The 27,941-nt window shown below is 42.4% G+C and overlaps 1 protein-coding gene across 1 annotated transcript in view; it reads left to right on the forward strand.

The window, feature by feature from the left end:
- The window catches only part of LOC143930366 (membrane-spanning 4-domains subfamily A member 4D-like), a 125,277-nt gene that overhangs the window by 58,945 nt on the left and 38,391 nt on the right, over nucleotides 1-27,941 (forward strand). The window contains exons 2-4 of the mRNA XM_077454640.1: nucleotides 5,204-5,421; nucleotides 11,678-11,788; nucleotides 16,930-16,986. Of these exons, the coding sequence (XP_077310766.1) occupies nucleotides 5,212-5,421; nucleotides 11,678-11,788; nucleotides 16,930-16,986 (378 nt within the window). The 5' untranslated portion in view covers nucleotides 5,204-5,211. The remainder of the gene's footprint in view (nucleotides 1-5,203; nucleotides 5,422-11,677; nucleotides 11,789-16,929; nucleotides 16,987-27,941) is intronic.

Genomic DNA, 27,941 nt, shown 5'->3' on the forward strand with positions numbered 1-27,941 from the left:
AGCTAGGCTGTCTGAGGGCCTATCCAGAAGCAAAAGTGACAGTTGTGCTGGCCGGAGAACCTGTCGTGGTCGAAGGTAGAGGGAAAGCTGTCACCACTAAGGGACCATCCACCTTGTTACCAGGGACCACTGTGAGTAGTTGATGCAAGTACCAGAGCAGTATTCCCACCAGCCAGGGATGGTAAAGCATTGAAAAACTTCAGCAGGAGCCAAGCTAAGGACCCAGCCAGCGGAGGTGACGCTTGCAGAGCAGTCTTGTGTGCCAGGCCAGGGACTGAGCAGGCCAGTGGGTTGATGCTTGTGGAGTATCTGTGTCAATCTAGGGACCCAGCAGAGAAGCGGGGGATGATGCTTGAGGAAGATACTGTGTGAGAAGATTGGAAGAGCTCAGGGGATCCAGTGGCAGTTGTTTGGGAAAAATCTAAGCTTCTCCCTATAAAAATATAATTTCTTTGAGCTTAAAAGCGCAAAAAGCCCTCTTATTTAATGCCGGGAAAGCGTGCCCTTCTTTCTCTCCAAGTAACACAAACAGTTGTTGGCATCATCTCAAGCTCAGTATAAAATCCTGAGCAAAATAGCCAAATGGCCTTTATTTATACTAAACACATTGATAACAAAAGAGGCTGTTGACTTCAGAATCAGACAATCAGACACTTGTATTCATTCAAAAGAACCAATGACACACATGCATATATTCAAACAGAAATACAGTAGTTACGTGTGCAGACGGTAGTGTGCAAAAGCATGTGGCAAGCACATGGCTTTGAACACAACTGTGTGCACATTCCCACTGCTACCAGTGCTGTGAGCCATACCAAACTATGGCCCACTGGGCCATAATTTTGTATAGTTATACTATGGTTCCCAAATACACTGATCTGCTTACTTAGGAGTTTAACTGCGGTCGCTATGGAGTGGGCAGTTCCTTGGTGAGGCATACACAAACAACCTTAAAAGAGCAAACAGATCTGCTGTGTCCAAGGGAAGGTTTCCACATCCAATGGTCTTCCACCAATGTCTATATGTGCGAATACCCTCCTATGAGTGTATTGCAGCAAAACTGACACTGGGGGGGCATCTAACAACATACATTAATAAAATTTTCCACAACACAGTGGATTAGCAAGTCTAGTGGTAGAGACTGGGAGCTCAGTTGAGTGAAGATCTACAAGAGGAGATTGTAGAGGACGTAAAGGAGTTCATTACAACGTGTCTTAGAAACTGTTATAAGACTGTTGCCATAGGAGACATTGATCCTACTTGTGCAGATGTGGTGTCTTGCTGTACTCGCGTCTATAATGAATTGTTGGTCCCGGCAATACACATAAAAGTTCATTGATAAAAACGGCATGGGATTCCCCACAGGGGAACCCAGAACCAAAATTGAAAAAAAAAAATGTGTGGGGGTCCCCCCAAATTCCATACCAGGCCTTTCAGGTCTGGAATGGATATTAAGGGGAACCCCACGCCAAAATTTAAGAAACAAATGGTGTGGGGGTCCCCCTCAAAATCCAGACCAGACCTTTCAGGTCTGGTGGGAATTTTAAGGGGAACCCGTGCCAAAAAAAAAAATGGCATGGTGTCCCCCCAAAAATCCATACCAGACCCTTATTTGAGCATGCAGCTTGGCAGGCCGCAGGAAAAGAGGGGGGTGAGAGAGTACCCCCCCTCCTGAACCATACCAGGCCACATGTCCTCAACATTAGGAGAGTGCTTTGGGGTAGCGGCCTGCCAGGAATTGTCCCAAGGCATGTATTATCTTTTTTTTTTTTTTACCATCTTCACACATTTTTTGTGAAATGGTAGTGAAAATGTCCAAATTGGGCCCAATTAGCCATTTTCCCTTTAAAGTGTTATGTGATTCATTGGTGTTACAAGGTTTCAGGTGTGAATGGGGAGCAGGTGTGTTAAATTTGGTTTTATCGCTCTCACTCTCTCATACTGGTCACTGAAAGTTCAACATGGCACCTCACGGCAAAGAACTCTCTGAGGATCTGAAGAAAAGAAATGTTGCTCTAAATAAACATGGCCTAGGCTATAAGAAAATTGCTAAGACCCTGAAAATTAGCTGCAGGACAGTGGCCAAAACCATACAGTGGTTTAACAACACAGGTTCCACTCAGGTCTCGCCATGGTCAACCAAGGAAGTTGAGTGCACATGTTCAGAGTCATATCCAGAGATTGTCTTTGAGAAGTAGACGTATGAGTGCTCCCAGAATTGCTGCAGAGGTTGAAGGGGTGGGGGGTCAGACTGCCAGTGCTTAGACCAAATGCTGCACACTGCATTGAATTTGTCTTCATGGCTGTCACCCCAGAAGGAAGTCTCTTTTAAAGATGATGCACAAAAAAGCCTGAAAACAGTTTGCTGAAGACACGCAGACTAAGGACATGGATTACTGGAACTATGTCCTGTGGTCTAATGAGACCAAGATAAACGTATTGGGTTCAGATGGTGTCAAACGTGTGTGGCAGCAACCAGGTGAGTACAAAGACAAGTGTGTCTTGCCCACAGGTAATCATGGTGGTTGGAGTGTCATGGTCTGGGGCTGCATGAGTTCTGCCGACACTAGAAAGCTATAGTTTATTGAGGGAACCATGGATGCCAACATGTACTGTGACGTACTGAAGCAGAGCATGATCCTCTCCCTTCGGAGATTGGGCTGCAGGGCAGTATTCCAACATAACGACCCCAAACACACCTCCAAGACGACCACTGCCTTGCAAAAGAAGTTGAGGGTAAAGGTGATGGACTGGCCAAGCATGTCTCCAGACCCAAACCCTATTGAGCATCTCTGGGGCATCCTAAAAATGGAAGGTGGGGGAGCACAAGGATTCTAACTTCCACCAGCTCCATGATGGCATCATGGTGGAGTAGACGAGGACTCCAGTGGCAACCTGTGAAGCTCTGGTGAACTCCATTCCCAATAGGGTAAGGAAGTGCTGGAAAATAATGGTGGCCACACAAAATATTGACACTTTGGACTCAATTTGGACATACTCACTTTTGTTGCAAAGTGTAAATTCTTCAGTGTTGTCACATGAAAAGAATATAAGAAAATATTTACAAAAATGTGAGGGGTGTACTCACTTTTGTGAGCTACTGTATTTAGAGATAGGCCTAAAGAGACTGGAGGAGTTCAACAGCGGAGTTCAACAGCATTGAGAAGCGAAACATAAAAAAATTGCACGTATTTTACCTTTTTTTTTTCTAATTCACAGCCCTTTAGCAAATTAAATGTCATCCGTTTAGATTTTATATCTTATTTAAACCTAAATAATGACATTTTCTAAGCTTCCCTTGTGATCAATGCACTACCTTCTAACATACAATTGAGCATCTAAGCTACCTTAAAGTGGAGTTCTGGCCAAAATATGACTTTTAAGATAAAAATACCCCTAGAATATTCATGCCTTGTGCAATGTAACAAAGGTATGCTGTAAACTATGGTCAGTTTTTTATCTGTGCAGCATTGTTTTCTTACTTTGGGAAGTTTCTGCACAGCGCGGCAGTGTGGGCATCTGAAGCCACAGTGTCCTTCTTCCTGGATTCTTTGAATGCTGTCTACCCAGCATGCACCTGCCTATCTCACGCATGTGCAATTTTGGTCAGCTTGGCATGGCACAGCCAATGTTAACTGTTACTGGAGCCGTGCGATGCCAAGCTGGCCAATAATTTCCATAGGCGACAAAGTTAAATGTTACTGGAGCCATGTGATGCCAAGCTGGTCAGGAATTTCCATAGGTATCATGCCAAGCTGACCAAGAACTTCTAGGAGCCAATGCAAAATGAAAATAATGCACAGCACCGCAGCCCCCTAAAGGAGGAAGTGAAATTAGATATAGGAATAAATCAGGTAAGTGAACGGAAAGAAATGAATAAATTGTCAGTTAATTTTAAGAATGCACAAATGTGGGTAGAACTCCGCTTTAATGTGTTTCATTTAATTATACATGCACAATTTGTTTTGTTCCGAGACACATTTTTCGGTATTCAGACATTCAGATGTATTCGAATCACAATAGTAATGAGCGTAAATAAATCCTCTGAAATAACAAAACAAAATTAATTTGAAATAATGAAATTTTAATTCCATTTGGATTTGAAAACTAATATGACATGTACACATATTCCAATTCTTAGATGAAGAATTCAATAGCTGCCTTTGAATTAAAAAAAAAAAAAATGTAATTCAAATTTTCTGAATTTAGTTGAATTAAATTACATTTTGGAATTTTGGAAAATTCTAATCAAATAAAAAAAAAAAAAACGAAACACATTTTAAAAACAAATTTAACTGAACAAAATTAGTTCATTAACAAACTGAAACAAAACATTTTTTTTTTTAGTTCAGCACATGGGCTTAGAAAAAAAAGGTTGGAGAGGTGGCTGGACACAAAAAGAAAAGAGGGTTAAAAAAAGAGGGCCCAGAAAAGAGGAGAACTAGGGTAGGGGTAAAGTTGTTGTAGCACTTTCACATCTATGGCAAAATAATGTTCACAGACTGTTATATCATGGTAACAAAGCTCTAAAAGACAGTGGGATGGCCTATTGCACCACCATTATAGCTGCTTGTAAAACAGAAACACTAAATAGGTAGCCTATTTAGTCTATAAACATTTTTGGTAGACCCAGTAAATGTCACAGGTACAGAAAATCCACCATTTGTAGCCTAGACCTGTAGATAAAAGATTGGCCTTTAAATATACTGATTCTTTACTGAGATCTAAAAAGATGCATAGAGTTTGGATGTTGGGAGGTTAAAGCTCAAGAAGATAAAGTAAAAGTTACTTTGCTTATGTCCCATGGGAGACAGCAAATGTTTCTTAAACTTGTGGAGAACATTTTTGTCTCCAAGCAGACCTTTGTATTTTGGTGGTCACATTTAAAGCTGGTAAGGGATATCCGTGGACTTCTGAAAAAAGTGAAGTCCTGGCAGTTCTTAGTAGGTAGAGCAAAGAATATGAATCCCAAGAGATCTCTGCTGTAGTTGTACACCTACATGTACAATCATTTGTTTTGCTAATAACAGGCCTTTTAACCTGAAAACTTATCATCGGTGTTCCACCAACAGGCACCTCTACAAGTTTCCTTGGGGGTTTTATTCCATGTTCCACCAACTCAACTCTGAAATGCATATTTATTTTCATAGTTTTCTTATGTTTTATTTAATTCTCATACTGTTTTTTTTTTCACTTTACCAAGGCCGCACCATGGCCACTCCATCAGATACACAGAGCCCTGACTTTGTGGAATACAAAGTCAATCCAGTAGGTTCAAACAAGAATTCTGCCTTTGACGCTTCAATCTCTGATGTACTTCCTTCTGCTGAACCCTACCAGGCTACAGCTGCAATTCCACAGTTTAACCATTCAACACTATATCAACAAACATTCATGAAGGGAAGACCTAAACTTCTGGGGGTAAATGTGAATTATTTTATTAACCCTCATAAAAATCAGTGTACAACAATGTTGTGACCAACAATTATTAATAATTTCATTTTAATAGGAGGGCTAAAAATCATCAGTTGCCCAAACTACTTCTGGTTCTTTTTACATACAGTGTGCATGTATAGACCTGAGGCTGGTCAATATGGAACTTATAATTAATTCTATAGTTTTTATTTTTTCAAATTTTCTCCTTTTTTATTCACTGGAATTTGTTAATGCATTTAAAACAAGGTAAAAATGTGATGCGCTAATTTGTAATCGTGCATATAAAACAATAGTAAATGGATAAGCTGAACCTTCAAAATAGGTAAAAAATGGTGGGGTGCAAATATAAAATGAAAAAAATATAAACAATATTTTTAAAAGTGCAAACGTGCATTAATGCATAAAGTGGTCCAGTGCATAATATTTATAAAGTATATGAAAAATAGTTCAAACAGTGACTAAGTGCATATAATATGCTACAAACCCCAAAATGCATATATCATGCTACAAAACATCAAAATGAGGGTATGATGTGCAGGTGATTAATTAAGTGGAAAAAATGTTTATAACAGAAAGTGACAGACAATGATATAAGTACAGAGCCAAATCTACGTGGTTGCAGTGAAGCACATTAGACTGTCCCATGCATAATCAGATAGTGTGACTAAATAAACACACTCAATTAAAGTGCGACGTGCTGAGCCAGCGATCCTTCTGTGATGGTCCGTGCAAGTGATGCTAATATAGTGCAATTACCTCAGCGCTGTGAGGTAAACAGCGGAATTAGTACAGGGCAACCAGGTAACCAGGGACGATCACGGGGATGGCTATGCAGCAGCTTCTTAGAGACTCCTCCGACTTCCTCGTGTGTATTAAAGGGTATACTCAAAGGGATAGATCAGAGAGGACTGCCATAGTGTAGTATTTAAACATATAATATTTATTTAAAAAGGATAAATACTACTCACAAACGAAATTTGAAAATGCACAACAACACAGCATCAGACCGGATATGAACGTCACTTCCGGGTTCCGTTCCTACGCGTTACGTCGTGTAGACTTCAACTGGGATCCCTATATGTATTATTTTTTTCATTTTATATTTGCACCCCACCATTTTTTACCTATTTTGAAGGTTCAGCTTATCTATTTACTATTGTTTTATATGCACAATTACAAATTAGCGCATCACATTTTTACCTTGTTTTAAATCCACACTAGTGAGAGCCAACTCATATAGTGATTGCTGCTTTTTTTTCTGCGATTTGTTGCTTGCTTCTATTTCCCATAGAGCGCAGAAGTCTCTAGATATACATACTATATGTTAATGCATTTATTTATCTTCACAATTAATTTGGATATATAAAATGCTTTTTCTGCACATCTATTATACACCAGTTGGGATGAACTGTTTAGGATGAAATGTGGTTGTAATTACTGATCTGATCAGAGTATTCACTACTACAGTAAGCACAGTTATTTTAATATTATAGGTTGGCACACGTTTACAATCAGCACAACCAATAGAGCAATATTAGGCCCACAGTGAGAATGCCCTTTATGGCATTTACATCACATTGTGACTAATCACATTACTTATCACTCATTTATAAAAGAGTGATTGGCTTTGGAGGATTACCCTTCAGGGTTTACCACCTACCTGTGCACACTCACCTGGGAAGAGTGACTCACTGTGAAGGGTCACTCTTCAGGTGATGGGCAGCGCCACCTACCCCTATATTTACATAATCTTTTTTAAACACTGGTGCTCCAGTTGGAGCCCCCAATAATAATACCTGCACCGTGTGCAAAACAAAATATGTATCCTACCCACGCCTCTAGATAAAGGTGGGTCTGCAAATAGTATCCCTGTAAATAAAGTGCTAGTGCATAGTAATGATAAAGTGCATCAAACACATAAAAAGTGCAAAAAGGCAAATAAAGTGCAAAAAAAATCCATGCCAGTGGTATGCAAATAACAATGAATGTAAAAAAAGCGATAAATTAATACTCTATAAGTTGATACGTATATATCTTCCTAAAGTGCAAAAATAATTCATTAATTAAATATTTAAAAATTGATAAACTGCATCAAAAATACTGTAAATATATATATCTCATAAAGTGCAAATAGTGATGATTGAAAAATGTAAAAATAAAAATCTTTAAAACACAGCCCCCACAGTCCACAGGTGAATGAATGTGTGAATACAGCAGGGAAAAAAGGTGACATTTCAGGGCTTCCCCCTCTTCCATATGCACTCACCAGAGCGCCTCACCCCAAATGGGGTAACAGGCGTATACAATCCTTATCCCGTAGCCGGTATCCCCTTGATCTGGATATCTCTAGGGTCCAGGTGTTTATGAGACCTTCAATGGCTATTTCTCTCCACAAAAATGTATCAGCAGCAAGTGATCCTTCCATACATTGCAATGTCAGCAGCGGGCAATCCACATGCCCAGGCAAGCCAAAATAACGTACACAGGGTGCTATCGCTGTGGTTGAGCCTGCATATAGAGAGTGTGTGGCTGATGGTTGAAGCCAAAAATGAAGCAGACAGACAGGCTTGGGGATTAATGAACACTGCAAGAACTTCCACTGATTGGAGAGTCAACTCCTTTCAGTATGCAGTTGGCTGAAGTACACAAGCTTGCATATAGTTTCAAGTCCAAACAGCATGCACCACATTGCTGCGTATATGCAGGCTCAACCACAGCAATAGCCCCCCGATGTACGTTATGTTGGCATGCCTGGGCATGTGGATTGCCCGCTGCTGACATTGCAATGTATGGAAGGATCACTTGCTGCTGATACATTTTTGTGGAGAGAAATAGCCATTGAAGGTCTCATAAACACCTGGACCCTAGAGATATCCAGATCAAGGGGATACCAGCTATGCGATAAGGATTGTATACGCCTGTTACCCCATTTGGGATGAGGCGCTCTGGTGAGTGCATATGGAAGAGGGGGAAGCCAAAGAAGGAGGGGAGCACTGAAAAGTCACCTTTTTTCCTGCTGTATTCACACATTCTTTCACCTGGGGGCTGTGGTTTAACAAATTTTATTTTATTTTTATATTTTCTTTTTTCCAATCATCACTATTTGGAGATTCGCATTTTGGACACTTTATTCATTTTGGACACTTTATTCATTATCTTTTTGCACTTTATGATTATATATATGTGTATGTGTGTGTGTGTGTGTGTGTGTGTGTGTGTGTGTGTGTGTGTGTGTGTGTGTGTGTGTATGTGTATGTGTAAAATAAATATATATATATATTTTTTTTTTTACAGTATTTATGACGCACTTTATAAATTTTTAGATATTTAATTAATGAATTATTTTTGCACTTTAGGTAGATATATACATATCAACTTATAGAGTATTAATTTATCAAATTTTTTGCATTCATTTTTATTTGCATAGCACTAGCACAGATTTGTTTGCACTTTATTTGCCTTTTGAACTTTTTATGTGTTTGATGCACTTTATCATTACTATGCACTAGCACTTTATTTACAGAGATACTATTTGTAGACATACCTTTATCTAGAGGTATGGGTATATATTTTGTTCTGCACACGGTGCACTTATTATTATTATTTTTGGGAACAGCGACATTATCCCTTTGTTTACGTATATATACTTCCAGTAAAAATGACCCACAGGCTTTTTTCCCCACTAGATGACTTATTCAATGAAGCTGCTATTCTTTACTGGTTGGATGGTTGAACCCTCACTGATGTCATTACATTCAGGGCAAGACCAGATGTCCTGCATTGTATGTGGTTATATTTAATATGGCTACTAAATTGAAGACATAAACATAATGTACCATCGACCTATCAACTAGAAAATCGGGGCAGACATTTGGAGGCAACTATGGACTCTTGTGGTATGGCAAAGACTCACATACACAAGTATTAAAAAGGTATACGGTACATTTATTATGACATGAACATCATTTTAAAAAAATCCCATAAGGAGAAAATATACAATACATAGTATTAGATCTCTGAAGAGGAACTATACAGTTGGACGTGTATCCATCAATGGACCATGGATCTTGTCCCATGTCAGTTCAACCTCGACATGTTTCGCAGTGTAACCTCTTCTTCAGGAGTAAGCTTCAGAAGATAATATATGTAGATATCTCTACAAAAAATAGACAGTATATAATCAAACATCAAGGACAAAAAACAAACATATACATAGTACAGATAGCATGGATTAGAACATGAGAACGTTCTTCATGTGGTATTGCATCCAATAGAAGACAATGTGGAACAAATTATCTTTGTTTCCATTGACTTTTATAGGGAAACTCGCTTTGGTTTACAAGCATGTTCCTGGAACAGATAATGCTCGTAATCCAAGTTTCCACTGTAAAACAATGGATAGATTAAGGGCAGGTTTGCCTGGAGGAAGCATTTCCCTCCTTAAAACACAGAGATGCATGGGACACACATGACGCCCAGCAAAAGGCACAATGCCACAATGGCAGCGAAGGCATCCAGGGCATCCCTATGCCTAATTCATCCAACTGTACAAAAAAAAAAAAAATAGCAAGGTGCACATGGAAGGGCAATGCACACTGCAGACAAGCAAAAAATTCCCCAGCACACTTACCTGCCAGCCTGCAAAACAACCAAATTGACCCTGTTTGTGCCTTTAAGGAGGGGTGAGCTCCCTCCAGGCGCACATGTCCTTAACTTATTCATTGTTATATGTGTTCTACTATAAAAACTCTGTAAATTTAGAGTTAGGACTACAGTATATACAGAGGTCAGGGGCACTGCCGCTTATGCATATATTTGCAAATGTGTGCACACAAAACCCTTTTTTAACGTAAACTGTTAGGGTCAATTTTGTTGTTTTGCAGGCTTGCTGGTAAGTATGCTGGGAAAATGTTTTGTTTGTTTTCGATGTATGTTGCACTTCCATGTCTAGGCTAGCTACCGGTTGGGGTGGTTTCCATTTTTTTGTACAGATAAGGGCCCACCCACATTTCAGGCTAGAAGAGAAGAAGACTGGAGCTTGGGGAGGCCCAAGGTGTAAGGGAAATATTCATCTTTATTACAACCCCTAGACTAAAAAAAATGATATCATGTATATGCAAGTGGGCTATCATTAATTATTTTTGCAGCAAGCCCAGTTAGGCTTTAAGAGCCTTTACCACAAAAATGCAGCAAAATAATGGTATTTTTAAGGTTTGATGAACTATGGTGCTGTCAGTGGACTTAAACTCTAAACCTAAGAAAAAATTTAATCTATTGTCGCTTACCAGTCCTTAGATGGGGTGGCTGCATTTGTTTATTTTCAACCCTTTTTCTCTAACTTTCATCTGGTGATCCTACCACCTAGGCTTTGTTTACAATAGCAGTTGGGGGCAGTAACGTCACAAGGTTGAGCCATGCCCTACTGCATACCTCCCAACTTTTTGAGATGAGAATGAGGGACACCTATCAGCAAAAGTATGCAGGCATAGGACACACCCCTTGCCACGCCCCCTTAAAGGAGAATTTTACAAAAAAACAAGATTTATTTAACCCACAAATGATTTTTTACTGCTACTATTCCTTTATATTGACTTTTGGAATTTACAAACGCAGCAATTTAGAAATCAGGTGAAAAGTTTAGTGCTGCAAAACACTTTTTGAAATCTAAAAAGTAAATTTTATATACAACTACATAGATCAGACCAAAATGCAGGACAAATGTGGAGGAATGAGGGACAGAGGGTCAGTCATGGTCCAGATCATGGTCAGTCCTTCCAAATCAGGGACAGTTGGGAGCTATGCTACTGACCCCCAACCGCTCCCCCTTAGAGGCAATGTGTACGTATGGAAATGTGTAAATATGCCACGCTCGTGACAGGATTCAATGCCTCTTCACTGCATGCCAAATGCTCTCGGAAGAGTTATCAGAACAAGAATTGCTCTTTGGGAAACAACGCTAGTATTAACAAGCCCTGACACATTTTCTTTTCTAGGGTGATCACGCTCATTCTCTCTTCTCCTTTCCATTACATTGGGGGTGGGTTTTCAGTAGTTTGGGTAGATCTGTTCAATTAATGCAAAAATAAAAAAATAAAAACAGCACAACAAACACTTTGGTAATATGTTTAACAAATCAACAGGGAGCAAAGAGGGTCATTGTTAGTGTTTACATATATTTTATTATATTTTTATTCCAATACTATAATCATTGTCAATCTTTTGTTTTTGTTTTATCCTTTAGATTGTGTTGATTGCTACTTCCAGCCTGCAGATTGTTCTGGGCATTGCATCAATATTTACAACAGTTGCCATTTCCTTGACCAGTGGAATTGATTTCTGGGGACCAGTGCTTGTAAGTTTGTAAGCACACTGGACGTTTTTGGAGGTTTTTAAAGCAGCTGTCTTTGGCTTCAGACTTTTTTTTTTTTCTACTATAAATAAACTCCCTATGATGTTATCCTATGTGTCCATGCACACATAGGCTGTTATCAGCAGTTTTTGCCTGGGGCGTTTCTTGGCTTTGAAAAACCCCCAAAACTAGTGGGTTTTGAGAAGAGTTTTTCAGCTGTTTTCAGTTGTAAAAACGCTCTAACTTCAAAAAACGCTAATAAAAGCAGATAAACACTCAAAAATGGTGTTCACCTGCGTTTTTTGTCATTTTTGATCCATTGAAAAAAAAAACGCTAGCGCTGAAAAATGCAAAAGAAGCTAATAAACGCTAAAAAAAGCACTATTGCAAAAACGTTGAAAAACTCACTGCAAAGCTACTGCCGTTTTTATAACTTTCTTTTAATGTACAGTGTGTATGAGGCCTAAATGAAAATACAATTGTTCTAGTGTTGCTGTAAATAGCAATGATAATCTGTTTAAAAAAAAGTTTTTTAGGCTTTCTTGTACAGTACTGTGTAAAATGGCATGTAGAGAGCAAGAAAGCCTGTGCTTTCCCTGCAACCAATCTTTTCCAGTTACTGACTTACAATGCCTTGCTCTGTACTGTGTCTCTGTGTGGAGGCAGCCATCTTGGTAGAGGCAGGGCTTTGCTTTCTCATGTCAGCGCCTCCAGTAAGGAGAACAGGGAGAAGCACATCACCAAATCTCTTGAGACAAATTTTGCAGAGCACATAGGAGTCAGCACTGTGAGGCTGAGAGAACATATAGGCAGGTGTAGGTTGACCTCCCTACATGAGTGGCGCTGTTGCGTCTACTGAGGACAACAGAAATATTTATTCCTCTTAGGGCTCCACATGGTAATCAGGAGGGCTGCTGTCCAATTGGATGTTGCCACCCGAGTGACCCCGCATCCATCTTTGGCGAGGACAAAACTCACTGTAGTTGCACACATTCTGCATGTGGTGAATTTAGGGACAGAAACCTGCTTGACAGAGTGAACCTAGCATAAGGAAAGGTTCCAGAGCAGAAGGGACAGCGTAAGGACTGTCACAGACTTCTTGGGAAATGTTTTTGTTACTGTGCTTGCTACATCTGCCTACCTACTGTCCCTGCAACAGATGTTGCCAGCCACGGTGTACCACTCTCCTGCTTCCATTCACTATTATGAGTGTGGTTGCTTGGTTATTACTGTTAAAGAGACTCTGTTGTTGCATCTGGAATGACTAATAATATACAGTATTACACTGTGGCAGCCCATAATGCAGGGGTGTCGCCATCCCATCCATGCATCCGATCCCTTAATCTACATGCTGGGGGGGGTCAGATGCATGGATTACAATTGTTTTTTTAAGCACGTGATTAGAGCCTAAAACTCGAATAGGCTTCAAAAAAGGGTGGGCTCGGAGCGCAGAGCACTATGTCCTGAGAACACCCATGTATGTGACAACAGCGAATGAATATTCCCTAAAGTCTTCCTGATTCTACTCCAAGCCAATGAGGAAGCGTGTCCTGGCAAAAAGGAAAGGCGATCGGATTGGCCACCTAGGAGGAGGAGGGAGGAGATGCATGGCACAGAGAGGAGAGGAGGGAGGAAATACACAACTTGTTGTAGGGGAGGAGGTTATGTATATGGGGTAAGTGCGGGGCCGGTGACTGACCGGGGGGGTTGGTCAGTAGGTGCAGTTGACCTCCGATCGGGGGGGTGGCTGTGGGTGATTGTTCGCCACCCCCCCCCCCCCCAAAAAAAATATACCATCAGCCATCACGAGTACTACGCCAGTCAAACATATGGGGCGCTCGTGGCAAGTTCGCCCACCGTGGAGTGCCCTATAATGCACTGTGACATCGCAGTACATTGATGGCTGCTGATTGGAAAAAGCATGAGCCTGACCTGTATACTTTAGCCATTCACAGCGCGATGTGCTGTGAGAGCCATGATTGGACAAAGGCAGGGTAGGGGCAGGTAGTTAGTATAGTGTGCAGTCAGTCAGTGTAGACTATATAATACAGTTCAGAGTATATAGTGCAGTCTGAACTGTATTATATATACTACACTGACTGACTGCACTATATGCTGTGAACTGTATTATATATACTACATATGCAATATATACTCAAATACAGTTCAGAGTATATAATGCAGTCAGTCTGGTATATATAATACAGTTCAAAATATATAGTGTAGTTTATATAATATGGTGCAGAGTATATAGTGCCATCAGTATAGTATATATAATACATTGCAGAGTATATAGTGCAGTCATTTTAGTATATATAATACAGTGGAGAATATATATCATGCAGTCAGTGTAGTATATATGATACAGTGCAGGGTATATAGTGCAATGCAGAGTATATAATACAGTGTATTGAAGTAGTTAAGGGGAATCCTATGACAGACATAAGAAAGAAACGGCGTGGGGTCCCTCCAAAATCTATACCAGACCTTTGGGATGAACGCACGCCCCTCCCTCCTGAACCATACCAGGCCCCTTGCCCTCAACATGGAGAGGGTCCTTTGGGGTCCACCCCCAAAGCACCTTGTCCCCATGTTGATGGGGACAAGGGCCTCTTCCCGTCAACAATGGCTGGTGGTTGTTGGGGTCCGTGGGTATCTAGCATGTTCGCTAGAGCTTTTTGCCTGTTCGAGGTGTTCTGGTGCCAACCGAACTGGAGGGGGAGGGTGTTCAGCCCATCCCTACTTTCAACCTACAAACATATGGGTCAGTGCTGTGAGATTAGGAGAACATCATGACATGTTGTAAAGTGATTTGCAAACTGTTGGTGCAATATATGCAAAAACTGCGAAATTGAGAGATCGAATGAATCATCACTGTGAGAATGAGAGAACCAATGGGTCAGTACCGAGGAGAATGAGAGAACATATGGATCAGTACTTGTGAAATTTAGATAACATGTGTCATGTGAAACTGAGTAAGAGCATACAGGTTAGCACTGTGAGAATGAGAGTGCATGTAGGTCAGCACTGAGAATGAGAGAGCATATAGGTCAGCACTGAGAATGAGAGACCATATAGGTCAGCACTGTGAGAACGAGAAAGCATATAGGTCAGCACTGTGAGAACAAAAGAGCATATAGGTCAGCACTGTGAGAATGAGAGAGCATATATGTCAGCACTGTGAGAACGAGAGAGCATATAGGTCAGCACTATGAGAACAAAAGAGCATATAGGTCAGCACTGTGAGAATGAGAGAGCATATAGGTCAGCACTGTGAGAATGAGAGAGCATATAGGTCAGCACTGTGAGAATGAGAGAGCATATAGGTCAGCACTGTGAGAATAGGGTTGCCACCTTTTCGTCAAACCAAAACCGAGCGCTTAAGCAGCGCACGCCAATTTTTTTTTTTTGTAGTACATTAAATTCATTACCTCTGTACAAAGCAATTCTCAACAATTTTGTTATGTAGTATACACTATACATATATAACATTTCTAATCATATGGAATTAATCACAAGAGTTTCCCTTTACATCAGAGCTTCCCTTTACATCTTATTTTATTCCCTAGATCTGAATCAGCAGAGTTCCCTCTTAGATCTGAATGCACAGGCTTTGTACCCCTTTACATCTGATTCTGCAGGAGAGGAGTTGATGGGAGCGGTATGTACAGGATAGAAGTGTGGAGGGAATGATGGGGGCAGTATGTACAGGAGAGGAGTGCGGAGGGGATGATGGGGGCAGAATGTACAGGAGAGGAGTGTGGAAGGGATGATGGGGGCAGAATGTACAGGAGAGGAGTGTGGAGGGGATGATGGGGGCAGAATGTACAGGAGGGGGGTGCGGAGGGAATGATGGGGGCAGAATGTACAGGAGAGGAGTGTGGAGGGGATGATGAGGGCAGTATGTACAGGAGAGGAGTGCGGAGGAGACGATGGGGGCAGTATGTACAGGAGAGCAGTGTGGAGGGGATAATGGGGGCAGAATGAGGAGGGATTTCCTTCAGTGTCTGTGGGGTGACCAGGGAGTGATGTTGGGAAGATAAGGAAAGGAAAGTGACTATGGAATGATGCCCCTCAGCTGGATGTATAAAGTGGTCTGGGGGTAATACAATCTGGGGGGAGTTGGGGGTTGAGAAGTGGTCAGATAGTAATGTCTAATCAAAAAAAAAGATCTTCTACTCATATGATATAAACTGTACATATAAGCACACACACATATATATATATATATATATATATGGTAATGTATGACAATATGTATATTATAACCCTGTTATCCAAGCTCTCTAGAATCAGAAGTGTAGACTCATCATATATACAGGGTTACATGAATGGTCACACATTACATTCACATGATCCAGTCTGGCAGTGATTGGTGTATGTTTGTATAGACGTGTGCTGATCAGGAGGTATCTGTCAACTGTGATTGGGCTTCCCACTCCCCCTACCCCATACACTCACTATCTCCTCTGATTATCCTGTCACCTTAACACTTCACTGCATCACCTGCCATACAAATACTCCTAAACTTTGCAGCTTTGCTTCCTATGAGACTTTTCCCAGGAAAAAAATAAAATAAAATTCAGCTCACCCCCTCTCTTCCTCTGGCCAGCCAGTCAGGAGCTTCAGTGAGCTCCGCCTCCCGTTTCTCTCAGCAATCCACACTGGTGATTGCAGGGGGAAGGTTGAGTCAGAGATACCAGAGACTGTGCAGAAGACATTGCTACTGCTGCCTCAGAGTGACAGGTGTGCCAAAGGTCCCCCCCCCCCACCACCTGAATTGTCTCTTCCTGTTCTAGGCTGAATTGTGTGCCCGGGTTACAGGCAGTACAAAACCAGGGCACATGATTCAAGACCGGTACTGTCCGGGTGAATCCCGGGCAGGTGGCAACCCTATGTGAGAATGAGAGAGTATATAGGTCAGCACTGCGAAAATTAGAGTCTACACAACAGCTCTGCCTATTTTGAGGGGTTCCCACTTGCGCAAAGTCTGTGAAAGTGTCATACACTCAATTTGCATTTGGTTGCTCCACTGTGGTAAGGAAATAATTTATTGTTGGTTGTTTTACATTTTTACATATTGAATACAAGCTATTGATGTTTATACTACATAATCTTTTTTATTATTATTTTTGTTTTTATAGTACATCACTGCTGGTGTTCTAACCATTAAAGCTCAGGCAAAGTTTAACATCTGCATGGTGAGTTTTTACTGAATAAAGACCTCCCAAGGCCTCCTGCTTTAGCTCCCGTTTCTCCTCCTCCCATACTAGTCTCCAAGACTTCTCCAGAGCCTCTCCCATCCTCTGGAACTCACTACCCCAATCTGTCCAGCTATCTCCTACTCTGTCCACTTTTAGGCGATCCCTGAAAACTCTTCAGGGAAGCCTATCCTACCTTCCACTAATAAATAAATTCTTCTATTTCTCCCATCTGTTCATCCCTAATGCCTCGTACACACGATCAAACAATCCGGTGGAAAAGTCCCTCCGTGTGTGGGCTCAGGCGGACTTTTTTTCCCGCCCAGAGAAAAGTCCACTCATTTTGAGTGCATCTCCAGGTATTCGGGGCCAGCGAAGGAGGCGTCGCTGGCCCCGTCACCTGGTATGGACTTAAAGGGGAACCCCTACGCCGAAAAATCGGCATGGGGGTCCCCCCAGGACCATATCAGACCCTTATCCGAGCACGCTACCCGGCCGGCTAGGAAAGGGGGTGGGGAGGAGCGAGTGCACCCCTCCTCCTGAGCCGTACCAGGCCGCATGCCCTCCCACCTCAAAGCACCTTGTCCCCATGTTGATGAGGACAAGGGCCTCTTCCTGACAACCCTGGCCGTTGGTTGTCGGGGTCTGCGGGCGGGGGGATTATTGGAATCCGGGAGCCACCTGATCCCAGCCCCCCCTATGTGAATGAGTATGGGGTACCCCTACCCATTCACCTGTGGAAAAAAAGTAAAAAAAAATATTATTTTATTGCACAGCTCCGCGGGTCTTCCGTCTTCGGGGGTCTTCTTGCCGGACTCCTCCACTATCTTCTGCTTGCCTGGTACGGCTCAGGAGGGGGGGGGGCTCGCTCGTCCCCACCCCCTTTCCTGGCCAGCCGGGTAGCGTGCTCGGATAAGGGTCTGATATGGACCTAGTGGGGACCCCCACGCTGATTTTTCGGCGTAGGGGTTCCCCTTTAAGTCCATACCAGGTGACGGGGCCAGCTACGCCTCCTTCGCTGGCCCCGGCTACCTAGAGACGCGCTTAACATGAGCGGACTTCCCTCCACGCGTGTGGGCGAGTCCGTTCATTTCAAAAGTACGGCGGATAGTCCGACAGACTTAGTACGCCGTATTAGTCCACTGAAAAAGTGCCGTGTGTGGGCAAGTAGCTTGTTCGGAAAGTCCGGTGGAAAGTCCGCCAGACTAAGTCTGCCGGATAGTCTGCTACGTGTGTACGCTGCATTACAGTTACAACCATTTGTTCCACCAGCCTCTCCCTATTAGATTGTAAGCTCACAGGAGCAGGGCCCTCCTAACCCTTTTGGATTGAATTGTATTGTTGCTGTATTATCTCCCTTTAATAAACAAGTAGAGAGGCGCCTCTGGGTGCAGTAGTTAAAATACCAAATTTATTAAGCAGCAAAATGTGCACTCAAATGTAAAAGGAAAATAGCAGGCATTGTATAAAAGTTTCATAGACGTTTTCCCCAAAAATGGAATCTGGCTATCTGATCGAGCTGTTCGTTAGTTGTTATGCTTCCGAATGTTGGAAATGCCGGCTCACGGAAGGATGCCCTCAAAACAAGGCTTGGGACACAGCGTTCAGTCAGCTCCAGGGGATGTCGTCATCAGTGAAGGGCGCGTTTCGTGAGCATGCACACTTGGGTGATGTTTTAAGTTGCGCTCATTTGTCAACAACTCAACATACAAGCCTCACGATCATAATATATACAGAAAAGGGGAGGGGACACGAACAGATTGGGAACACGTTATGTATCAAAAACGATGAGTTGATCCAGAACTAAAAACAACTTGTTAAAATTGGCATATGTAAAAAGATACATGGGGATATATATAAAAAGAAAAAGAAAAATATAATAAAAGTACAAAAAGTATGTATATATATATATAATGAATAGGGATGAGCCTAACCCCCCCCCCCCCCCCCCCGGTTCGGTTCGCACCAGAAATTTCGAACGGACCACAAATTCGTACGAACGTTAGAACCAGGGCCGTCTTTAATATTGATTGGGCCCTGGGCAAAAATTTTCTTAGGGCCCCCCTCACCCCATGCAATTTCACTCTCCACGTTCTCTGAGACATACAATGAATAGCAGCTAGACTTAAAATCAGTTTAGTGTATCAGATCAGGCGGCGATTGCGATTGGTTGCCAGAGGTTACAGCATATCATTACTGCTTACTGACTGGTTGCTAGAGGTTACAGACCTTCTTAAGGCTCACTGATTAGTTGCTAGAGTTTACAGCACAGGATTTTTGCTTGTTGATTGGCTGCTAGAGATTACTGTACAGTAATACTGCTCACTGGATGCTATTGGTTACAGCACATCATCTCCTCACTGCAGTGGGGTATGACATACATATGAATGCTGCCTTTATTTACATATCAATGCCGTTGGCCTCAGCTATTTACATATGCATTTCACTGCTATTTACATATGAATGCCGGTTATTTACATGTAAACACAGGGTCTGCAGGTGCGTGATCTGTACACAACAATAGGGCAGAGCTGGGCAGCATTAGTTACAGCACTTCACACTGAGATATTGGGACGCAGCACAGGACTAAAACTTCAAGGGACAAGGGAATGTAAACTGGGATAGTTGGCAAGTATGATGCAGCTACTTTGGGCCCCACAACAATGACAGGGCCCAGGGCAGCTGCCCCTTTTTCCCTGCCTTAAAGACGGCCCTGGTTAGAACCCCATTGAAGTCTATGGGACTCCAACGTTCGAAATAAAAAAATGCTAATTTTAATGGCTAATATGCAAGATACTGTCCTAAAAAAGAGTTTGGGGACCTGGCTCCTGCCCCAGGGGACATGGGTCAATGCCTAAAATGTTTTTAAAAATGGCCGTTTTGGCGGGAGCACTGATTATAATGACAATTAAAGTGAAAATAAAGTGAAATATTCCTTTAACCACTTACAGACCGGACCCCTTTTTGCGATTTGGCACTGCGTCGCTTTAACTGACAATTGCGCGGTCGTGTGACGTGGCTCCCAAACAAAATTGATGTCCTTTTTTTCCCACAAAAAGAGCTTTCTTTTGGTGGTATTTGATCACCTCTGCGGTTTTTATTGTTTGCGCTATAAACAAAAATAGAGCTACAATTTTGAAAAAAACGCATTATTTTTTACTTTTTGTTATAATAAATATCCCCCAAAAATATATAAAAAAAACATTTTTTTCCCTCAGTTTAGGCCGATGCGTATTCTTCTACATATTTTTGGTTAAAAAAATCGCAATAAGCTATTATTGATTGGTTTGCGCAAAAGTTATAGCGTTTACAAAATAGGGATAGTTTTATGGCATTTTTATTAATAATTTTTTATTAGTAATGGCGGTGATCAGCGATTTTTATTGTGACTGCGACATTGTGGCGGACACATCGGACATTTTTGGGACCATTGTCATTTCTACAGTAATCACTGCTATATAAATGCAGTGATTCCTGTGTAAATGACACTGGCAGTGAAGGGGTTAACCAGTGGGTGGCAGTGTAGGGGTTAAGTGTTCCTAGGGGTGTGTTGCTAACTGTGAGGGGGTTGGGCTTTCATTTAGTGAACACTGATCTCTGCTTCAATCACATGGAGCAGAGATCAGTGTCACTAGTTGCTAGGCAGAATAGAGAAATACTGTTTACACAGCATTTCTTCCATTCAGCCGTCCTGTGAGACGATCGCGGGTATGCCCGCGGCGATCGAGTCCTCGGGACCCACAACCGGACTCACGGGGGTCCCGACCGGCGGCGCGCTCGCGATGTCAGTGCGGCATTGAAGATTGGACGTACCTGTACGCCAATATGCCTGCCCGTGCCATTCTGCCGACGTACATCGGCGTGCGCTGGTCGGGAACCGGTTAAATATCGGGCCTGGCGGGTGTCTATAGTATGCTTGTCAAGTGCCACATGTTTCCTGTGTTTAGAACAGTCCCTGCACAAAATGACATCTAACGGGAAAAAAGTCAATTAAAACTGCTTGCGGTTTTAATGTAATATCTGGTCCCGGCAATATGGATGAAAATCATTGAGAAAATGGCATAGGTAGCCCCCCCCCCCCCCTGCCCATTACCAGCCCCTTTGGGTCTTGTACGGATATTAAGGGGAACCCCGTACCCATATTAAAAAAAGGAAAGACGTGGGGCCCCCAGGCCCTATATACTCAGAACAGCAGTATACAGGCGGTGCAAACAAGACAGGGACTGTGTAGATTTGTTGTGTTAAGTAGAATCTGTGTAATTTTGAACTGGTACATTTTTAAAGTGTCTGCAAAGTGTCTTCAAGACTGCAAGCTCTATTAAAAAAGAGCAATATAGCTAGCTATATAGGTGGATATAACGGTGTATACAGCGTTCAGGGCACGCAGACAGCACGCACAATCTCCTACAGCTGACTGCAAGCTCTATTAAAAAAGAGCAATATAACTAGCTATATAGGTGGATATAACGGTGTATACTGCGGTCAGGGCACGCAGACAGCACGCACAATCTCCTACAACTGACTGCAATCTCTATTAAAAAAGAGCAATATAGCTAGCTATATAGGTGCATATAATGGTGTATACTGCGGTCAGGGCACGCAGACAACAACCACTACAGAAGAGCAAGAACGCAAAATCGGCCGATAACGAACGGTGTATACTGTGTTGAAGGTACACAGACGCCAACACACTACACAAGGCAACCGCGCTGGCGGCCTTATATAGTGTGGGGTGTGTACTACACAGCCTGTGCTATGATTGGCCACAGGCATCCTGCCTGTGGCCAATCATGGCTCTCCTCGCTGCCGGCGCTGTGATTGGCCAAGCATGCGGGGTCACAGTGCATGCTTGGCCAATCATGAGCCAGCAATGCACTGCGATGGTGCAGTGCAATGTGGGCCGTGAGCACCACACGAATTTGGGGCGAACGGTCCATAACGTTCGGTATTCGCCGAACGGGCGAACAGCCGATGTTTGAGTTGAACGTATGTTCGACTCGAACAAGAAGCTCATCCCTAATAATGAATACAAATAGAAAATAATTAAAAATAAAAATAAATTCAAAGTAAAAGAATGAATTAGTCATTATTGGTGGATAATTAATTATATATATATATATATATATATATATATATATATATATATATATATATATATATATATATATATGAAGTAATATTAATCAATAAACTGTTATATGGACAGAAAAAAACTAATATAAAAAAGATTACTTTGTATATAAACATATTAACCCATGTGATGGGTATTATCGTTGACTCAATATATTTCCCATGTAGAGGGTATTTTTATTGGCTTAAGTGTATTTAGTTTATGGTAATATTAAAAGTATGGTACTTGGGCCTTTATTCTATGGATTATATTCCATCTAGTGGATAATAAGCAAAAATTAATCTCTTTTTCCAGCATAAAATATACGTATGTATAAATATATATACCGAAAAATGAAATAAAATTAATAATTGCATTAAAAATAAATCAATTATTATACTAGGAAATGATAGAAAAAGGAGTTTTCCTGTAAAGAGACGACTCCTGAAAAGACATATTTATACTATTCGATTTTTTGTGCGATTTTTAAGATGCGATTTTCCAAATCGCACCAGGAGTAATAATAAATATATATAAAAAGATATATATAAATAAAGTCATATTAATAAAATAATATTAAAAAATGTAAAAAGCCGATAATAACCGATGAAAACCCAAACAATATATAATCGTAATTCAAAGAATGGTTGAGACTTCTAATCCTTCATTCATACCTCTGGGTGCTAGAACATCTAAGGTATAAATCCAAAATGTTTCTCTGGAACAAAGCTTTTTGAAATGTTCTGCTGCTGGGAGTGACTTGGAAATTTGTTCAATAACCCAAACTTGTAGTTTATCAGTGGACTGCTGGTGGGCTTCCAAAAAGTGTCTCGGTACACTGTGTCTGGGCCCACTAGGTGGATCCTTGAGACTAGGGATGAGCCGAACACCCCCCGGTTCGGTTTTGCACCAGAACTTGCGAACGACCCCCGCGTTCGGTACGAACGTTAGAACCCCATTGAAGTCTATGGGACTCGAACGTTCGAATTGGAAAGTGCTAATTTTAACGGCTAATATGCAAGATAGTGTCCTAAAAAGGGTTTGGGGACCTGCCTCCTGCCTCAGGGGACATGGGTCACTGCAAAAAAAAGTTTTAAAAACTGCCGTTTTGTCGGGAGCACTGATTTTAATGACGATTAAAGTGAAAAAAAAAAAGTGAAATATTCCTTTAAATATGGTGCCTGGGGGGTGTCTGTAGTATGCCTGTGAAGTGCCACGTGTTTCCCGTGTTTAGAACAGTCCCTGCACAAAATGACATTAAACGGAAATAACACCATTTAAAACTGCTTGCGGTTTTAATGTTATATCTGGTTCCTGCAATATGGTTGAAAATCATTGAGAAACATGGCATGGGTAGCTCTCCCTGCCCATTACCAGCCTATTTGGGTCTTGTACGCATATTAAGGGGAACCCCGTACCCATATTAAAAAAAGGAAATGCGTGTGGCCCCCAGGCCCTATATACTCAGAACAGCAGTATACAGGCGGTGCAAACAAGACAGGGACTGTGTAGGTTTGTTGTGTTAAGTTGAATCTGTTTGTAATTTTCAACTTGTACATTTTTAAAGTGTAGCTCCAGTCAAAAAAACTATCTTTAAGCTTTTTGGAAAACATAGGGAAGGGTTATCACCCCTGTATAATTTGTTTTGTCGTCCATCTTTTTTCATCTCACTTGCTGCTGTCTCCTTGCGTTTGCAAGTAGGAGAAGTTTGTAAGTTGGATGTTTGAAAGTAGGGGCCTGCCCTATATTATAGTGGTATGTACTGGGTACAGAGCACGCAGACAGCACGCACTATCTCCTAACACTACTGACTGCAAGCTCTATTATTAACCACTTGTTAGCCCAATGTTTGCATAAAGTGAAAGATGAAGTTATGCTGAGTAAATAGATATCAAACATGTCACTCTTCAAAATTGCACATGCCCGTGGAATGGCGCCAAACGTCGCTACTTAAAAAATCCCCATAGGCGACGCTTTAATTTTTTTTTTACTGGTTACATGTTTTGAGTTGCAGAGGAGGTCTAGGACTAGAATTATTGCTCTCACTCTAACATTCTCGGCGATACCTCACGTGTGTGGCACATGCGAGCACATGGGGACATGGGTGCTTTCATTTTTATTTTATTTTTTTATTGTTCATTTTACTTTATTTATTTTAGTTTGACATTTTTCTCCCCAAAAATATATTTTTGATCACTTTTATTCCTATTACAAGAAATGTAAACATCCCTTGTAATAGGAATATGGGGTGACAGGTCCTCTTTACAGTGAAATCTGGGGGGTGAATATGACCCCACATCTCACCTCTAGGCTGGGAAGCCTGAAATAAAAAATAAAAAAAAGATTCTGGCTTTGATCGTACTGGCGAGTTGGTAGAAGCACCGGAGGGCGGTGAGGGGTGGGGGGCGTCTATGGCTGGGTATTTCAGGGTATCACCGAGTATGGCTGGGTATCTCTGAGTATGGCTGGGTATGGCAATTTATGGCAGGGTATTACAGAGTATTGGCGGGGTACTACAGAGTAATAGCAGGGTACTGCAGAGTATTGGGGGGTACTACAGAGTAATGGCAGGGTACTGCAGAGTATTGGGGGTACTGCAGAGTAATGGCGGGTACTGCAAAGTAATGGCGGGTACTGCAGAGTAATGGCAGGGTACTGCAGAGTATTGGGGGTACTGCAGAGTAATGGTGGGCACTGCAGAGTAATGGCGGGTACTGCAGAGTATTGGGGGGTACTGCAGAGTAATGGGGGTTACTGCAGAGTAATGGGGGGTACTGCAGAGTAATGGCAGGGTACTGCACTGCAGAGTAATGGCAGGGTACTGCACTGCAGAGTAATGGCGGGGTACTGCAGAGTAATGGCAGGGTACTGCAGAGTATGCACTGGTATTGCAGAGTATTGGCAGGGAATTGAGGGGTTAAATTCGGTGAGCAGCGATGTGGGCACTGTAGATGCAGCCCACATCGCTGCTGACACCGATCTCTTTCCCCTCCGCTGTACCGATCGGTACAGAGAGGGGAGGGAGGAACAGGCGTCATAACATGACGCCGGTTTGTTTCCAAGTGATCACTCCGTCATTTGACGGAGCAATCACGTGGTAAACGGCCGCTATGAGCGGCCGTTTACCGTGATCCATGATGCGACCCGGCGGTCACGGATGCTCTCGAGTGCGCACACCTCGGGGCACGCGAGAGCAGAATTCTGGGAGGCCGTTAATTAACGGCCTCTCAGAGTTAAACAACCCCCCTGAAGCTGTTAATCGGCAATGGGCAGTTGTTAAGTGGTTAAAGCTAGATCACTAGCTATATAGGTGAGGTGAATATAGTGGTGTATACTGCAGTCAGGGCACAGACAACAACCACTACACAGCAGCAAGATAGGAAATCAGCCAAAAACGATTGGTGTGTACTGTGTTGAAGGTACACAGAACACCCACTGCTTCAGATGCTAAGTAACACACTACACGAGGCCGCCTCAAAGGCGGCCTTATATAGTGTGGGGCGTGCACTACACAGCCTGAGCTATGATTGGCCACAGGCAGGATGCCTTTGGCCAATCATGGCTCTCCTCGCTGCCAGCGCTGCGATTGGCCAAGCATGCGGGGTCACAGTGCATGCTTGGCCAATCATGGGGCAGCAATGCACTGCGCCACCGCAGTGCATTGTGGTCCGCGCGCGCGTCACTCGAATTTTGACGCGAACGGCCCAAACGTTCGGAATTCGCCGAACGGCTGAACAGCCAATGTTGGAGTCGAACGTACGTTCGACTCGAACACGAAGCTCATCCCTACTTGAGACTATCAATGGATCTCCTATGTTCACTGAATCTAGTTTGGAGTGTTCTAATGGTGCGTCCCACATAAATCAGGCCACAGGGGCATGTCAGTCCATAAACAACATAATCCGAAGAGCAATTATAAAAGTCTCTCAGGGTATAAGTAGTTCCTTTGTTGAAAAATACTTTTTTTCCATGTTCCACATATTTACAGGTTTTACACTGCAATTTCTGACACCGAAACATCCCTACTAATGGTATTAGTATAGGTTTTTTGGGTGGAGTGCAGCTAGATCTAATTTTGCTTGGCTCCGTTTTAGACATCAAATTGGGTGCTCTATGGAATGTGACTCTGGGGCGTTCAAAGGTTTTAACAAGGGATCCTGTAATAGGAGGCCCCAGTGATTATTAAGAATTTTTTCAATTTTTTTAAAATCAGTATTGAAAGTAGTGGTAAATCGTAATTTGCGATTGGTGGGTTGTTCATTCAAAATTTTTTTTAGATTTCCCTTTTAAAAAAAGATTACATGCATGATCCACAGAGGCAGTGGGGTAGCCTTTGTCTTTGAATTTTTCCTTTTAACAGGGCACTTTGTTCCAAATAATCGCTTTCCCTTGTACAATTCTGAGAAGTCTAAAAAATTGACCTTTTGGAATATTGTCAATAGGGATGGCCGAACTGTCCGCCCGGCGGTCGGTTTGCGGCGAATTTTGCGCGTTTGCGATTCGCCCGATCGAGCAGACTGTTCACCGGTTCACCGCTGCTGTTCACCCCATGGACATATGTGTTTACAGTGTGAAAGAACTTTGACCCATGATGACACATCCATCATGGGGTACAGTACAGCCAATTGAGACATTTCAGCACATGGACAATTGGACATTCCCCCTACCTTATAAATAGACCTGATCTGGCGGCCATTTTCCATTCTGTCTTATGCCAGTTTAGGGACAGGACGCTGTGTGGAGCAGGGGGAGACTGTAGTGACGCAAATCGCTAGCTATTAGGTCCACAAAAGTCCTTTTAAGGACTGGTATAGGTGTAGTACAGTATATAGCGTTCAGTGCACTGCTGTGCTGGTGATTGCAGCAGCCTGTCTTTTGTCAGTGTAGGGACAGGACGCTGTGTGCAGCAGGGACAGTCAGTTTAATCACTAGCTAGCTATTACTATTAGGTCCACAAAGGTCCTTTTAAGGACTGGTATAGGTGTACAATATATAGGGTGCTGGTGCAGGGCTGTGCTGCAGATTAATGCCCTATTCTGCAGCAGTCCTTTATCAGTGTAAGGACTGAGGGACAGTCTGCAAAACACTAGCTACTTGGTCCACAAAGGTCCTTGTAAGGACTGGTATAGGTGTACAATATATAGGGTTGTGGTGCACTGCTGCTGACTGCTGCCCTATTCTGTAGCAGTCTTTTATCAGTGTAGGGACTGAGGTACAGTCTGCAAATAACTAGCTACTAGGCCCACAAAGGTCCTTTTAAGGACTAGTATAGGTGTACTATTTGGTGTGCAGTATATAGGGTGTAATACACGTATAAAATACTTGCACATATAGAAAGCACAGTATAGTGCATTTCCACTGTGCAGCATTGTGACTGCTGAGCGGTTCTGCAGCGATACTACAAAGAGTGACAAACGCAATCAAAAAAAATAATTATTATAACTGGTGTGATAGACCAGTGGCCACCAAAAACGACAGATTGAAGTGGGGTGTTATATACCTTCTTCCACATACATACTGCACTTCTCTAGAGACTTTTGTCACAGGGTCATTTAAAAAATGACAGGCAGAGGAAGAGGCAGGCCCTTCCGCAGGGGTGTTAGGGGTAGGGCAGGAGCAACAGGCTTGAGCCAAAGTGGCAAATTGCAGAAGGTGCGTGCGATTACGTCAAAGGACGCACAAGACTTGGTTGAGTGGCTCACTCAGCCTTACTCTTCTGCACCCTCTTCTTCACTCTCTGCTATGTGCACCCCCAAAGACACTACCACCAACACCACCACCACCATATACCTTCCGCTTGAGTCACAGGAATTATTTTCCGATCCATATCAAGACATTTCCGATG

Source organism: Lithobates pipiens, unplaced genomic scaffold (genome assembly GCF_037356315.1).
Source record: "Lithobates pipiens isolate NorthernLeopardFrog02 unplaced genomic scaffold, aLitPip1_a1.2 Scaffold_25, whole genome shotgun sequence".
In the NCBI taxonomy this organism is placed as follows: Eukaryota; Metazoa; Chordata; class Amphibia; order Anura; family Ranidae; genus Lithobates; species Lithobates pipiens.